The sequence below is a fragment of the Mustelus asterias genome, chromosome 16 (genome assembly GCF_964213995.1).
Source record: "Mustelus asterias chromosome 16, sMusAst1.hap1.1, whole genome shotgun sequence".
Taxonomy (NCBI): Eukaryota; Metazoa; Chordata; class Chondrichthyes; order Carcharhiniformes; family Triakidae; genus Mustelus; species Mustelus asterias.
In genome coordinates this window covers 32,221,027-32,238,803 of record NC_135816.1, presented here as the reverse complement: position 1 = coordinate 32,238,803, position 17,777 = coordinate 32,221,027, and the positions used below count along the sequence as shown (strand labels likewise).

The 17,777-nt window shown below is 43.9% G+C and overlaps 1 protein-coding gene across 10 annotated transcripts in view; it reads right to left on the bottom strand.

Annotated features, from left to right (window-relative positions):
- Window positions 1-17,777, bottom strand: part of jade2 (jade family PHD finger 2) — a 171,314-nt gene that overhangs the window by 82,139 nt on the left and 71,398 nt on the right. For all 10 annotated transcript variants that reach the window (XM_078230855.1, XM_078230861.1, XM_078230854.1 and 7 more), the window contains one exon: window positions 831-1,021. In XM_078230855.1, the coding sequence (XP_078086981.1) occupies window positions 831-1,021 (191 nt within the window). The remainder of the gene's footprint in view (window positions 1-830; window positions 1,022-17,777) is intronic.

The window sequence follows — 17,777 nt, the reverse complement described above, 5'->3', positions numbered from 1 at the left end:
GGGTGAGCATCACAAATACAGTAACACTTCACTGGTCTCTTGAAATTGCGTGTCATAGTGGTATAAAACTAGTCTCCATACTGTGTATAATCCCAGTGAAGGATAAATTATTATAATGGGGCACATAAAGTACAGATTGCACTGACTCTTTCGAGTGCTCTCTGGTGTATCAGTGTTAGTGTGTATGTGAGAATAGTGAAGGCGATCACTGCTGCGTTTAAGGCTGTGTGTCGGTAAGTGTGTGTGTGCGTAATTAAAACTGTAAGAATAAAGGTCCTGGGCGTGTTTGATGAAACAATGTTGTTTTCAATTATGGCACCACCTCACCTTTTTAAGCAGGAATTCCCTTTCAAAGGATATTCTAATTGTCTACTTTCAACACAGATAGGGATGGTTTTGCTCGCACCTATAAATGATGCGCACTCACAATGTACGTGAGAGATCCAACCCGGAACTCTCCCACCTTGGAGCGGGTGAGGGTCCGACAATGAAAATCTCCGTTGACTTTGGGTGGGAATTTCCGGTCTCGCTCGGGCGAGAGCGTAAAATCTCACCTCTGTAGCCGATTCCTCTTAAATGTAAAGTTGAGCTTCCCAGTCCATTCAACAAGAGAGCTGTGTGCAGAGAGTGAATCCCCAAACACTCATCGCTGACAGTTTGTGAATCTCGGCAGTAAAATGGTGGTTGAGAAATCAACCAGGAAACTGAAGAAGATCTACTGGCCGAGTGTCAACCTGCTGGCGTTAAATTTGGAAATCCCTCAGCAGCAGAGAAAGAGTACTCATATCCGACTCACTGCCCTCTCTGGTGAGAAAAGGACCAAACCATACCTGCTCCTTGAAACTCCGCATTCACCAGTTCCAGCCAGCAGACGTCCACCTCGTCAAGGTCATAGCGACATGTGCTCCTGGGAGGCAACTTCATGTCCACGTAGCCAGACTCGGAAGACTCGCAGCCAGTTAGAGTCTCCAACACTTGTTCTCTTGGAGCCAGAAGCGATTTTTCAAATTCTGGTAAAACCCTGCAGAAGGAGAAAGTGAAATCAAAAAATGAAATGGCATTACAAATGCAGCAGGCCACAATTCCAATCTTGTCTGTTTTTTATCCTTGATGCAGTTATGTGAAAAGAGCCGAAACGAACCTTGCTCATGTAGAAAAGCCCGCTGGAACTGACATACAAGTGATTTGGGACCAGTTTGTTGAAGTACAATTTTGCATTTAAGGGAACAACAGCACTGCACTACTTCAGACAAACCAGTACTCCAGTACTACCCCGAGGCCAACAATAATGCTGCTATCCATCAACATCCCAGTGCATTTAATTGTGCAACACTCACATTATTTGCTCCCACGAGGTGATGTACTTGCTTCCTTTGTTCATTTTTGTAATTATACAAATCAGGATTCTTTCAAGAGAATACCCAATCATATTCTATATTGGCAGGCCGGATACAGTGCTGGTTCCAGTATATTTTGGCACATTTACACGTAACACACTAAAGTACTAACCACCGTACGCCACCATCTTCCTGCCAACGCAACTAAAATGATGTCATATTGAGTTATAGGTAGAGGTTAGCCAGCAAACGGCTTCTTCTCAATCGCCTGCACAGTCATGTCCAGAATTCCTTGTTTACACACTCTCCCTCAGTAACACTATCCAATGACACTCTGTGTGCATGCTAACAAGTCATAAGAGTCCAGAAACATTAAGAAACTGCAGACCATTCAATCCATCAGGTCAATGCTGTCTTTCTGTACAGCAATGCAGTCAGTCCCATTTCCTCGCTCTGTATCCATAGCCATGCAAGTTTATTTCCCTCAGGTGCCCATCCATTGTCCTTTTGAAATCATTGACCTCCTGCCACACCTTCATGTTCATTGGCAGGAGTTCCAAGTCTTTAACACGTGCTGTGTAAAAAGTTTCTGGCGTTAGTATCTAGCCCTACCAGACTGCCAACTCCATGAGCAGCAGTGTGCTATCAGGTCGCCTGATATCAAGTACTGGATGAGTCAGAACTTTGTCTTACTTGATATTCTTGAAAGTAAATGAGGCTTTCACATTTGTCGCCTGCCAAAAGCTTCATACTGTTTCCCCTATAAAAAGCTCAGCCCGAACCCAACATTGTTTAACATGTCTCCATGGGCTAAGCTTCAAACTCCATATTCTTTACAAACCAACGTTATCTTCAGTTCAACAATATCACCTGTCTCTGTCTTTACCACAACGTCATCAATAATGAAACTCGTAACCAAGCTTTAGTGATCTCCAGACTTGCCTTCTCCAATACGTCTCTCACCCACTTCCCATGTTCTCCATAAACTCTGATTTGTCTGAAGGTTTGTTGCTTGCACCCTCTCCCATCCTAATCATTCACTGCCCCATTTTCCCCTAAGCTCCAGTGGTGACTGACTTCCAACATAGTAAATTCAAAATCTTCACCTACAAATTCCCAGCCTATCACTGTATCTATTTTCAGACTGTGACCTTGTGTCGCTTAATACTATTCTCGTGGCCATTCACTTCTTTCTACTTCACAGTTATAGGAGAGTTTTTAATCACTCCACCACCCATTGCCAATACCCATTTCTCTCTAAACTCTTCCCCTTGCTCCCTCTCTCCCCGGTCTCCAAACATGGGTTTTTGGCCACAGCGTCAGTGCTCGGAGTCCATTTTGTCATTGTGATGTTCCTCATAACACTGACTACTGTGTCGAGATGCAGTATGAATGCAAGGTGATTATGCCAATGTCGTGGCAGTCAACATTCACTACTGTTATCCATTCTGATTCGAAGAGCCAAAGTTCAAAACTAGATCAATAAGTTTGTGAATTTTGCAATTTCAAAGCTGACAACTGAGATTCCACTTCTTTGGTTTGTTTAACTGGCGATGGATTTAATGCCAGTACAAGAGTATCCTCAAAAATGAGAGATAATATGAGCCCCTTAGAATGCTAGAGTAAAATTGTAGCCTGCAGACTCATTCTTAATAGAAGAGCTAGAGTCAAATGTTTAGAACATCTTAAGGACGACCATCCTCCTTCAGAAAACAAAATGAGTGCTTAACATCTGAATGTCCATAAAATGGTGCTGGTATATTTCAGAGCTTTACTCCGTCCAAGAATACATGGACATTCTGAGGGAGAATTAAATTACTGAAATAAGTTAAAACAAGAGCAACATAACCCATAAACGTGGCACATCTTTATTCATCTGCACAGCTGGAACCCTGAACTCACTGCAGTGCTCAAGAGGTTGCAGTGGAGAGGGTGCAATTTGTATAAAGTTTGGGTATGACAAGACGTGCAACCCTATTTACAGAAGGCATTTCATGACATCAAAAAGACCACTAAACATGCCACTAAACCATTGCCAGCCCATCGCCTTCTCAAACGCTTCCTGAGAAAATCATGTTTCCCCTTAGGCTGAACCAGGAGAAATTTTCCCACATGCGATGCCCATTCTGCTAACCTTCTACATGTAACTTTAGCATCAGCCATGCCCACATGACTCAAGCTACCCACATGTGCTGCAAAATTAAATGGTGCAACTAAAATAGTAATTGGAAGATAGTTTGGCGGGGCATCATGAAACTACAACAGCTCTCCAAAGTCAGTTGCCAGGGTCACCCACGAGCTAACGTACACAGTAATACTTAATTCGTGGCACCCTCCATCAGATAAACTACATCTTGTCTAGTGCATACTGGAGGTGTCTAAATGATAACATAAGGCCCTCAAAGTCACAGAGGCTTAACTCCATTAATAATTATATCTTATTCACTTGTTTGCCCCATTGGAAATTTGTGGGGATAATGTTTGGAGAAGGGTTCTTTTTAGTAACGTCGCCTCATTGACAGACAAATCCTAAATCAGAGCACGTTAGTGTCTGCAACTTTATATCTGATTTTATGTTCCAAAGCATGGACCTATGTTCCTTACAAACATGTATGTTCCTACTATGTACTATGCATGTAACACTTGATGCATTGTAATTATTGTAACTGGAGAACAATTATAATTATTAAAATACAAGATTACATTGGGGAAAAATTGTGAAAAAATAACTTTGGACCAAAAATGAGAATAAAAGCAAAACCCTTCCCCCTAAAGTTATTATGAGTATAATTATGATTTTGGACTGGATAGAGTTTGAACAGTTTGAGATGTGGCATTCCTACGATGTCAGGCGAGTGTCAATCTTTGAAGAGGCACTCCGAGACTTCCTGTCACTGATACCCCTGGATTCACAACGCTCTGACTACTTATCCTCAGGTACAAGAGTGCTCGTACCAAGAGTTTAATCCCCAGACAGTTTTAGTCATGAATCTCCAGAGTTGGTGAAATAATTTCATTTGTCAGTCATGTGTACTGAGGGAAGGCTGTCTGCCCTCCAGCTGGGGTGATTAGCAACTTGGCCAGTTCACAAGGAGAGGAGTGTGAAATAGATTTAAGTACAGTATTGTACAAAATAACAGAAGAGAAAATAAAGTAAATCTTGGATGAAGACTACAAAACACACGAGCTCAAATTGCATGATTTGCAATATAATTTGAGATTCGATGAAGGTGTGTAACCCATCCTTAGATAATTGCTATTCCATGGTCCAAATGATCATGATGAGGCATTTGGTGTGTATAATGGATATCCAAGCAGGAATCTGCAACTATCCATTTGGGGGAATTCTCCCATCCCGCCCGCTACTGGAATTGTCACGGGCGGGGTGGGCGGACTACGCAAAGGAACATTGACCTTGGGTGGAATTGTCCACTTTTGGGGCCAGCGGGGCCGGAAAATCCCCCCCATTATTATTATTGAAGGGATCCAAATTTCATTAATTTGGACAGAAGAGACTAAGAGGTGGGCATGGAAAATGACAATGACAGGTCTGAACTTGGTGATACCAAATAGAAATGGTACAGACCGAGTAGAAATTAAAAGGGAGATATTTTTCTCTAATGCGCCAATGTGTGTGCATGATTCAGAAAATTTAGGATTAAGTGAGTTTAGAGTATATTTTGCCTGATATTTTCCAGGCAGACAATACTGGGCTCATGCTGCAGGAGTGAGTGAACCTGCTGTCTCTGCACAGGGTCCAAATCCAATCCCAGTAGAGTTTGGTATGCTCTCAGCATCTCTTGCTCCAGCGCATCCTTTTGTGACTGCTTGCGGTTTATACCCAATAGCCTAGTTTAGTGCTCTTCGTTGCTAACTTTGTAGGGAAGAAGCAGTGGCTGGCTGCTGGATACCTCAGTGATTCCTAGGCTGGCGGCAGCTTTGTAATTTCCGCTGGGTCCAAAAAATGGTCCGACAAGTGCAAGTACCATCCTTGTTACTGTGGTGTCTGTTTGGGCGTGCTCCCTTTCATTTGATTTATGTGGTTAACTGAAAGGAATGTACGGTCACCCTGAAAGGTGTCTTTGCTGTTAGGAACCGCCTCAACATGTTCTATTAAGGGCTCCACTGAAGATGACCCTGGAGACATCACAAAGTAGTCAAACATCATAGTGTAGATACATGTTGTGCACTCCTCATTACAAGCTGGCTGCACGGTCTTAACTGCTGTGCGCAATGCAAGTATCACTGGTTTAATATCAGCAGCAGCAGCAGGATGAGGCTCTTAAGTGGTCATTAATTGGCCACAGAGGCGTCAATAGACAGCGGGGCGGAAAGGTCGCCTATGGGCCTCCCATCTATAACTTAGTTCTGGTGGAGGTGGGAAGGCGGAGGGGTTACATGCCCATGGCGCCCCCAAGCTCGTCACTAGCGAAAGCAAAAGGTTCCACCCATTCAGTGGGCACAGACAAACATCTTCAATGGGTAAACCTCTTCCACATCTCAGCTATGGTGCTCTTCATTGGAGCAACTGCTCTGCCAGCTCTTGTCACACAGCTCGACCAGGTGGCAGCTGCCTTTTGAGGAGAGTGCCACTCCAAATGAAATATCGTGACCTCCTTTGCCTTACCTTACATAACATTACCTTCAGATACATTGCCTGTAAAGGGAGGAGGTCCCTCCCCCGAGGTCCTTGATTCCTCCTCGGCTATTGTTAACAAGTCAACTTTCTAAAACACTGGCCAGGCCTCAGCAAGAATATTCTGTTCAATGCTAGCCATGACATGTTAGGAAGGAAGAGATTTACTCAAATTACGTGGAGAAACAAAAGTAGCTGGGGTTGTTCTCCACAGAGATAGAGGCGATAATTGAGCAAATAAGGAGAATTTTCCCAGTTGGTAACCACAGGGCACAGAATTAAACTGACTGCAAAAGCAGCAGATGTGAGGAGATATATTTTTTATTCAGTAAGTTGTTACAATCTACCTGGGAGGGTGGTCGAAACAGATTCAATAGTAACTTTCAAAAAGGGAACTGGATAAATACCTGGAGGAGGATAAAAACTACAGGGTGATGGGGAAACAGCAGGACAGTGGGATTAATTGGCCAGCTCTCCCAAAGAGCTGCCACAACTACGATGGGCCGAAGGGCTTCCTTCAAGCTGGATTGTTCCCAACACTGAACATCCATGATTTAATTTTCCAGAACAGCTGACCCGATAAGAGGTTTTCAGGATCACAGTTCCAATAACGTAAACAAACGATCATAGATTCATAGAATCCTACAGTGCAGAAAGAGGCCATTCGGCCCATTGAGTCTGCACCGACCACAAGCCCACCCAGGTCCTATTCCCATAACTCCATTCATTTACCCTAGCTAGGCCCCCTGACACTAAGGGGCAATTTAGCACGGCCAATCCACCTAACCCGCACATCTTTGGAGTGTGGGAGGAAACCGGAGCACCCGGAGGAAATCCACGCAGACACGGGGAAAACATGCAAACTCCACAAAGACAGTGACCCAAGCTGGGAATCGAATCTGGGTCCCTGGCGCTGTGAGGCAGCAGTGCTAACCACTGATTATTTCTACCGGTCGGGTAAATGGTAACGAAAGGATACAAAACAAAAAATTCACAGGCATTTTTTAAAAATGTGCTTACAGAAAAGGATGGGCAGAGTGTGAAATCCCCTGCCACCAAAAACTGTGGAACTACACTCCGCAAATTCTTTCAATGAGTTAGCTCCGGTTCTTGCTTGAAAAAGAGCATTTTAAGAACAGCCAGGAGATTGGGAAAAATACCCAGCACAAACCTGGAGGTCTAAATCTAAAAGCTTCTTCCCTGCTGCCGTCAAGCCTTTTGAATGGTACTACCTTGCATTAAATTGATCTTTCTCTACACCCTAGCTATGACTGTAACACTACGTTCTGCACTTTCTCATTTCCTTCTCTATGAACGGTATGCTCTGTCTGTATAGCGCAAGAAACAATACTTTTCACTGTATACTAATACATGTGACAATAATAAATCAAATCAAATAAATGGCCTGCTTCTGTACTGCAAAATTTGCTACCAAATAAACCTGTTGGACTTTAACCTGGTGTTGTTAAAACTCTTACTGTGTTCACCCCAGTCCAACGCCGGCATCTCCACATCATGTCTGCAAAATTCTACGCAGCTTTTTACTGGGAGACTGAAAACCAATCAGAAGAGAAACCGTGTCGGCCTGGACTGGTTTTTCGGCACCATCCTTGGAGCACCAAGGACAATTCTTATGGCCAAGAGTGTTTACATCAGCACACACACAAACAAAAATAAAATCAATTCTGGGACCTTCCTGATCTCTACTGCTTAGTTCCAGATTGCAAACGGCAACACCAGCAAGAACCCTCTTAAATTGAGCTTTTAAACCAAGGACTCGTTCACTAGAACCAAGGACTCGTTCTTTTGTGATAGCCGTCCCTTCCTTCCCAACATAAAACCATCAAGGATTTACAGAGCTCTTAATGAGTGCATAAAAATCGAAAATAAATAGCTGTCGCACGAGAAGACTTGCTGCAAATCAGCCGGAATCTCCCGGCCGTTCATGCCAGCGGAATTCTCCAGTCCCACTGGCAGCGTACCTCCCCCCACAGGTTTCCCGCCGATGTGGGTTAACGTCAATGGGAATTCCCATTGACAGCAGCGAGACCAGAGAATCCCGCCGCTAGCAAACAACGCGCAGCCTCCCGCCGGCGGGGAACACACGGCTGGGAGGCTGGAGAATCTCGCCCATTGTTTTCCAATCACACCAGGCTTGATTTTCAAATCCAGGATTGGAAACAAATTCCGGGGTCACTTCCGGGTTCTGAACCCGTGCCACATCTCCCCAGTCAGTGGTGCCAAGCACTGCCTGGAGCTGGGAGTCTGCTGAGAGCAACCTTCAATGGCAGGCGGCAACAAGTACAGGGGCTTGATGCTGCTGCCTTGCAGAATAGAGGAGGCAGAACATTATAAGGCAAGTGCCTCACAGCACAGAGAAATGGCCCAATGACCACTGAAAAGGCACAAAACTTTATCTGATACCAGAACGCTTGCCCCAAACATTTTCCTTCAGGATGTTATGACCAGGATGGGAGGAGCGCATGGATTATCTAACCCTACTACTCCACTAGCTTAAAGCTTTAATCTAATCCCCAAAATAGCCAATTGTTTACTTTTACTACTCGGTACCCAGCATAAGAAAGACTTTAACCAGGCTTTTTTTTCGATAAACTCAGAATGATGGATTTATTAGAAAACAAGCCTTTTTAGCAAGTTGCAAGAACTGGTTGACACACACTTGTTAACTGGGAGTAGAACTATCTATCCCTTCTGAAAACCTCCCCAGCTCTCCCACACAGGGGAACAAAGGACACATGGGTAGTCTCGGCAGAGATGGGCAAAAAGGGGATGAAGTTCTAAGGGTTCGATGCTGTCAATCTGAAGCTCACTCTCTGATCCCAGGTGATGTCTGGAGGCTCTCACCAAAGGAGCTTTGGCCTGGTAGGTTTGTAGGTTTCCAAATTCAGACAAAGGAGGGAATTCTCCCATCCTGGCTGCCACGGGAATCGTAGTGGGCGAGAGGCAGACCATGCATGGGTCTGTTGACTCGGGCGGGATTCTCCGGTTTTGGGGCGAGCGCAGCCAGAGAATCCCACCCAAGAGGAGGATTCTCTGGCTGGATATTGCTAAGCACTTGTTTCAGGCAAGGCAGGTGAGCTGAGCAGCTTTTTACTTTCTCAGTTCACTCCCAAGTGAACTCAAAAAACAGGTCCACAACTTAAATCTTGTCTCTGCCATGTGATTTCCAGTAAATCACTTGCTTTTGCCAGTGTTTTCTCATCAAAGAATTGCAAACAGCTGTTCCCCCTCAAATACCACGCTGGTCAGATGAATTCTTGGAAAAGCCATTGTTGCTCCCACTCCACAGGTGAACTTCTGATCTTTTGTAAAAAAAAGAACAAATCCAAATAATCTAACGTCCTCCCATATCTTAAAAGAAAAGTCCCGTTTAGAAAGATATGGTTTTCCCAACAAGAATAAACATTACTCGATGGCTTCCCACATTGTACCTGACAGCGGTGCATGATTGTACACAAGACTGTTCAGTTGTAGAGCCATAGAGGTTTACAGCATGGAAACAGGCCCTTCGGCCCAACTTGTCCATGCTGCCCTTTTTTTAACTCCTAAGCTAGTCCCAATTGCCCTAGTTTGGCCCATATCCCTCTATATCCATCTTACCCTTGTAACTGTCTAAATGCTTTTTAAAAGACAAAATTGTACCCACCTCTACTACTACCTCTGGCAGCATGTTCCAGACACTCACCACCCTCTGTGTGAAAAACTTGCCCCTCTGAACCCTTTTGTATCTCTCCCCTCTCACCGTAAACCTATGCCCTCTAGTTTTAGACTCCCCGACCTTTGGGAAAAGATATTGACTATCCAGCTGAAATGTGCCACTCATTATTTTATCGACCTCTGGTCGTCCCCAGCTAGTTAGTAAGTTTCTCAAGGAGCTTAACAGGCTGTTAATTGGAGGGGAGCAGGTTTGCAGCCACTTTATTCACCCCACCCTAACTTTGGAAATGGCAGTGTGTTCCGGGGGAGTCGGGGCACTGACATGCTATCCGAGAGCACTATTTTCAACAGTACACCCGCTTCTGCTCTCACCCCCACGGGGCAATTGAAATCAAGCCCCGACATTCAGCCTTTTATCCTGGGATGGCTTAGCGCATCTTTTCCACACTCAGATGAGCGTAGGTGACTGAGGACAGTGAGGGAGCTGGCATTGGAATGAAACTTAGAAAGAGAGCGTGAAAAGGACTGCCAACTGAGAGGGCACTGGCCAGTTACAATGTTATATTTCATTGCAACATCTTGCTGAAGCTATGAGGGGGCTAGAACTCAATATAGACATGCCACATTTGGAAAATGCCAGCATAAATGGATAGTATGCATTCATGCGGCTTATCAAACCTGAATTGTGAGCATGCAATCAGACGATTAGATTATTAGAACATGAGATTGGAAAGATTTATTCCCTGTGGAGCAGTAAATGAGCAGAATTTCTTCAACTAAATATTGGGAAGACCAAAGCCGTCGTCTTTCTTTTCCTCCACCAACTTTGGTCCTTAGCCACCAACTTATCCCACATCCATCACTCTGCTGCCCAGATCCTACCTCGCTCCGAATCCCATTCACCCATCACCTCTGTGCTTGCTGGTCTAAACTGGCTCTCAGTCTGGCAATGGCTCAATTCCAACATTCTTATTCGTCTTTTCAAAGCCTTCCATGGCTTTGATTTTTCTTATCTCTGTAATCTTCTCCAGCCCCACAAATTATGAAGATCTCCACACTCCACCAACTTTGGCCTCCTACCATTCCCGATTTTCAGCACTCTACCATTTGCGATCGTACCTTCAACCGCATTGGCTCTAATCTCTGGAATCCCCTCCGCAAACCTCTTCTCCTCTCTCGCTCACCTTTGGTTTAAAGAAGTTCCTCCTTGTCAACTGTCTTCGTACCTCCAGTGTGGTGGCACACTGTCATACTTCGTTTGATAATGCTCCTGCAATGTGCCTTGGGACTCTTTACTATATTAAACGCGCTATTTAAATTCAAGTTGTTGTTGAATATATAGGAAAACATGCAGTTAATATTGTTAAGCCATCAATTAACATGTCATGAACAAGTAAAGAAAATAATCAAAAAAGTAATTGGAAAGGACTTAAGATCTAGAGGACTTGAAAACAATGGGGTAGCTGTTATGTTATAGCTGCACAAGCCCTGATTAGACCATAGCTGGCATGCTATAAACAGTTCTGGGCATCACACCTTAGGAAGCATCATACCGCCCTTGGAGGGATTGGAGCATAGGTTTAGTAGAATGATAGCTGGATTTCAAGAGTTAAATTATGAGGACAGATTAGACAAGCTAGGGTTTGATCCGTTGGAACTTAGAAGGTTAAGGGGTGTAGCTACATCACCTTGAATATAGCTGGGTGAATAGCTGCTCCATAAGGCCTTAGGTAAAAGAGTGGGCCATTCAGCCCCTGGACCCTTGGCTGATCTGCCATCAAACTCCACATACCTGCTGAAGAAGAGTCATATTGGACTCAATACGTTAACTCTGTTTCTCACTCCACAGGTGCCGCCACTTTATTTTTATTACTTTGTTTTCACATCTCCAATTCTGCAGTATTTTGCTTTTATCTATGTACCTGCCTTTACCCAATATCTCATCATACCTTTGATTAACAAAACTCCATCAATCTCAGATTTAAAATTAAAAATTGATCCACTATTGATGTTCATTTGCAGAAGAGAGTCCCAATTTTCTTCTTAACATTTTGTGTGCGAATATTTCCTAATTTCACTCCTGAAAGGTCTGCCTATAATTTTTAGACTTTATTTCTTGGTCCTATACTCACCAACCAGCGGAAAATGCCTCTCCATCATTTACCCTTAATATATTGAAGACTAGGGGTTACAACCCCAGTTTGTGTAACCGCTCCTCGTAACATAACCCCTGGAATTCAGATATCATTCTGATAATTCTACGTTGCACTCTCTCCAAGCCCAATTTTTCCTTTCCAATGTGTGGTACCTTAAACTGTTCATGGTACTTCAAGTGTTGTTTAACCAGGGCTTTTTATTGCTGTATACGGTTAAGTTGCCATGGTCCCAGATGACCATAGGCTGTTCTCCCCTTTGAGGGAGAGAGCTGACTGGTGGTGATTTAACCTGAGGATCACCACATCTCAGGTGAGGGGCAAGGTTGAGAAGGTGGGCCTTCATGAATAACCTCAGACTGTACAGGAACTGAACCACGCAGCTGGCATCACTAACCAGCCATCCAGCCAATTGAGCTGAACTGACTCCCTGTTTTATAGCTGTACCATAACTTCTATTCCCTTGTATCCCAGTGCTCCAAGGTAATCTAATGGTTACACAGAATGGAAGGTCAGACTGATATTCAATAGATTCACTTTACTTCCCTTCACATTCGAGATATTTTACAAAACCTTTTCTTGCACAGTGAAATGGGTTGGCTACAGTTCATAGCAAGTGAAGGGGGAACTCAATAGAGGGCACATCTCCGTGTTACTGTGTTAACTCAGAATTATCACAATAAAGCAGGTCTTCCTTAAGGCTTTCCGTTGCCTGGGTAATGCTCTGTAATTACAGCTGAAAAAATCTTTATTAAGAGCTTCCATCTCACTGAGGAAGCTGTAGGCCAATCCATAGCCCAACAACCTGTTCTGAAAACACTGCGCACATTTTGACAATTGTGAGAAATTGCATCACAGTAGCTCAGGCAATTCACAACATTCTAAAACATTCAACAACATTCAAAGCAAAAGTCAAATCGCACTATAACCCACTGTCAACAGATCCTTTAAAACATTCCAGGATCCAGATTCGCATCTTGGCCAAAAACAAATCAGTTCTTCCTTGTACCATATCCTTTCTGTGTACCAAGTTTTGTTGAAATCTGTCCTATAGTTTTTGAGATATATCGTTTACAAACTGGGGCAAAAAACATTACCTCTGCCCACCTTCAGTGCTGGAGGTAATAAAATGGATTATATGAGTGATAGCAATGGGCTAGATGATTATACTAGCCTTTTCTTGCCATCAATATTAAATTCTTGAATCATGTTTGAAGACCTTGGAGTCCAAAAATACATGGACTACATCCTGCCAATGAGTAACACAAGCATTCCTGAATATAACAATTCCATATCAATTGCAGGCGTGCTTGGAAGTTGCTCTTTTTTTACTAGTGGAAACCTTCCTCAGAGAATTTAACACCTGGAAATGCAGGAGTTCAAGCCCTGGTACTAGGATGGGAACTTCAACTTGATTCATTCATCAAGAATTCAATAGTTCCAGTAAAGGAAATTAAAGTATATTGGAATCACAGTTCATAGTATTGCAAAAAGCAAACAGTATGACAGATAATCATGTCTTTAATCTAGTGCAGCTAAATCAAATTTCAGTAAAAGATTTTTGGCATTAATCAACAAAAAGTCTGGACCAAAGCCACGTATCTGAACCTGGCTGAAATACACTAATGAGTTCTGGCTGGGTTGATGGAAATATGCCAACTTCTCATAATGGAGGAGGGAGGGGGGGGGGGGGCAGAAAAATTCTGAATTTCAGATCATGGACTCAATTGTCTTAGCTCAGTTTGGATTAAAGTTTCTAGGAGTCAGTCGTTTACAAGAGCTGATAAAGGTCTTCCAATTTCTCATGAGTCTCATGAAATATTGCCAAAAAATACTGAAGGACAGTGTCTAGCATCAGATATACTATCCATCAGCATTTTCACCTCCTCTTATTCCTTCCGCACAGACATTGGAAGCATTGCTTCAAGATTCTGATAACTTTTAGACCTGAATTTGGATTGAGGCATGGGCTGGAGTTTTACCGCCCCGCCCACCATGGGATTCAGAGTGGGCGAGGGGCAGACAATGGGAGGATCAGTCGGGATTTTACGGTTTCGAGATGAGAGAGGCCATAAAATCCCGTCCATGATCTTCTTTCTGCCTCTGAACTGAAGTTGAAAGTTGACGCAGCAAAATATATCCTGGATCTGCATCACAACAAACTTCAAATGGTGGCAGCGCTCCAGGTTATAGCTTCACAATTTTTAAAAAATTAATTCATGGGACATGGCCTAGTTTCCCGAGGGCAGTTGAGAGTCCACCACATTGCTGTGGCTTTGGAGTCACATGTAGGCCCGACTAGGTAAGTATAGCAGATTTCCTTCCCTGAAGGACATTAGTGAACCAGATGGGCTTTTCCAACAATCGACAATGGTTTCCTGGTCATCAGTAGATTCTTAATTCCAGATTTTGGCACAGTGGTTAGCACTGCTGCCTCACAGCGCCAGGGACCCGGGTTTGATTCCCGGCTTGGGTCACTATCTGTGTGGAGTTTGCATGTTCTCCCCGTATCTGCGTGGGTTTCCTCCCACAGTCAGAAAGACGTGCTGCTTCGGTTCATTGACCCGAACAGGCGCCGGATTGTGGCGGCTAGGGGAATTTCACAGTAACTTCATTGCAGTGTTAATGTAAGCCTTACTTGTGACTAATAAATTTACTTTACTTTATTTTCTTTCTTTACTGAATTCAAATTCCAGCATCTGCTGTGGTAGGATTCGAACCCGGGTCCCCGGAACATTAGCTGAGTTTCTGGATTAATAGTCTAGCAATAATACAACGAGGCCATAGCCTCCCCTTTCCTAGTTGCTGCTCGGAAATCTTGCCAACACTTGCATTATTTAGGTATGATGATCCCAAATTGCAGAGAGGTTGCCTGAGTGGAGTGTTTGTATGCTGTCGGGTTATTTAGCATCCTAGTGGCAACGTAGAGGTTATCAGTGAATCCTTGCACTTTTGGCAAGCCTATCACCAGATCACAGTATTAGGCAACCTCAAGTTGTTCACCCCTTTCAGTTAGGAAAGTGACAATGGTGTTGCTGCTGGCAAACCAACATAGACGCATCACTCTATAATAAATTGACTAATCTAACAAACACCTACAGGACTGATTTGAAATAGCCAAAAATATACAACTTCAACGCAGCGTTGGAGATTATGCTGCAGTTGACAACCCAACTCAATCACCAAGTCTGTTCTGACGTGACCAAGTAGTTGCGCTTAGCATGTTTGACATAATTCCTGGGCCACTTGTCAATCAGTGCAAGATGTTTGCCAATGAATACAGGCACTTCCTATGAGAGTGCACTCGTGTTCCCTCTTTCAACAGGCATTCCTCTTCTAAATCTAGCACAGCCACTGGTAAGCCCAATGGTCAGCACTGCATTGCCTGCTGAGGAGCTGAATTGCCAGAATGCTACTGTGGGTAATGATCACCAAGGAGTAGCAGGCAAAGCTGTAACCGTACAATGGGCTGTCTTGAAAGAAGAGGTACTTCAAGTATAGTGAAGATATATTCCCAGGAAGAAAGGTAGGGCAAATAAATTCAGAGCTCCCTGGATGATATATAAGATGCTATATAAGACCCTCGTCAGACCCCACTTGGAGAACTGTGCTCAGTTCTGGTCGCCTCATTGCAGGAAGGATGTGGAAAAGATTGAAAGGGTGCAGAGGTGATTTACAAGGATGTTGCCTGGATTGAGTGGCATGCCTTATGAGGATAGGCTGAGGGAGCTCGGTCTTTTCTCCTTGGAGAGACGTAGGATGAGAGGAGACCTAATAGAGGTATATAAGATGTTGAGAGGCATAGATCGGGTGGACTCTCAGAGGCTTTTTCCCAGGGTGGAAATGGCTGCTACGAGAGGACACAGGTTTAAGGTGCTGGGGTGTAGGTACAGGGGAAATGTTAGGGGGAAGTTTTTCACACAGAGGGTGGTGGGCGAGTGGAATCGGCTGCCGTCAGTGGTGGTGGAGGCAAACTCAATAGGGTCTTTTAAGAGACTCCTGGATGAGTACATGGGACTTAATAGGATGGAGGGTTATAGGTAGGCCTAAAAGGTCGGGATATGTTCGGCACAACTTGTGGGGCCGAAGGGCCTGTTTTGTGCTGTAGTTTTCTATATTTCTATGTTTCTATGATGGAATAGGTAGGGATTAAGATGAAGCAGGAAAAGTGTGCTTCTAGCAGATGTCAGTGAATAATGTATTAGGCCGAAAGTTAGATTCAGAGGGCAATTAGAAAAGTAAAAACAGAGAGTATGAGAAGTGACTTGCAGCTAATGTACAAATGAATTCAAAAGTCTTCTATAGGCACATAAATAATGAAAGGGTTGGAAGAGGAGGAGTGGTGCCAATTCGGAACCAAAAAAGGGATTTGCGCTTGGTGGTTGGGATAATGGTTGCGGTACAAAATGAATATCATGCATCTGCCTTTACAATGGAAGATGCTACCAAGGCTTTGGTGAAAGAGGAGGCAGTTCAGACACTTGAAGAGTTTAAAACAGATCAGAAGATATCGGATAGGCTGTCTGTACTTGAAGTCGATAAGGCATCAAGGTGTATCCAAGGAAACTGAGTAAAGTTAAAGTTTATTTAATAGTGTCATAAGTAGGCTTACATTAACACTGCAACAAAGTTACTGTGAAAATCCCCTAGTTGCCACACTCTGGTGCCTGTTCGGGTACACTGAGGGAGAAGTTGGCAGAGTGCACTGACACAGCAGTGTGAACGGGAGCAGAAAGCCACAGAGGGCCACAAAGTGAGTGGACAAAGCAATGGCAGGTGGTAATGCAAAATTGTATGGATGTTGGAAATCTGAACTAAGAACAGACAATGCTGGAAGAACACAGCAGTCAGGCACTGGTGATCTACAAGGTACTAAAATGATGAAGGGACCCAATTCTGATGAAACACTGACTCTGTTTATCTCTTTATGGCAGTTGGAGTTCAATGGGGAAAAATCTGAAGTCATTAACTCTGGATTTGATATTTCTTAAAGATGAAAGACTTGGGAGCTGGTATCCTTGAACACAAATCATTCAAAGCTAGTGCACGAGTACAAAACAAAGAACAAAGAAAAGTACAGCACAGGAGCAGGCCCTTCGACCCTCCAAGCCTGTGCCGAGCATGATGCCTAACCAAACTTTAAAAAAAAACCTTCTGCCCTTATTCGGTAACAGCTAATGGAATGTCGGCCTTTATCAAGAACAAAAGTGAGGGAATGACGGGTGGTTGCACAGTCTTTGTGGACCCCATCTGGTACACTGCATTCAGTTTTGGGTATCCCAAACTTCAGGAAAGACAAAATAGCCTTGGAAGGGGGGAAAACTCAGATTTATCAGTTTACCAAAGTTTAAAGGGTTGAATTATCAAGCTAGTTTGCATAAAACTGGCTTGTATTTCCTTGCATTTAGAAGGCAGAGTGCAGTTCTAATCAATGTCTGAAAATGATGATGGAATCGGATTGGATAGATTTCCCCTGGTGGGAGAGTCCAGAAGAAGCAAGCATAATCTTAAAATAAAAGTTAGGCCATTTAGAAGTGAAATCAGGAAGTATTTTGTTGCACAAAGGGTAGTAAAAAATCTGGAGCTCATCTCCAGAAAAACGCCATGGAGGCTGGGTCAATTGCCATTTGCAAGATTGAGAAAAATGCGGAGTTTTAAGTTCATTCATTAGTCACAATCAGGCTTACATTAACGCTGCAGTGATGTGAAAATCCCCTAGTCGCCACACTCTGGTGCCTGTTCGGGTACACGGGGGGAGAATTTAGCATGGCCAATGCACCTAACCAGCACATCTTTCGGACTGTGGGGGGAAACCGGAGCACCCGGAGAAAACCCATGTAGATACAGGAAGAACGTGCAGACTCCGCACAGACAGTGACCCAAGCCGGGAATCGAACCCAGGTCTCCGGCGCTGTGAGGCAGCAGTGCTAACCACTGTGCCACCGTGCCGCCCTTAAAAGGAGTTAAATTGAT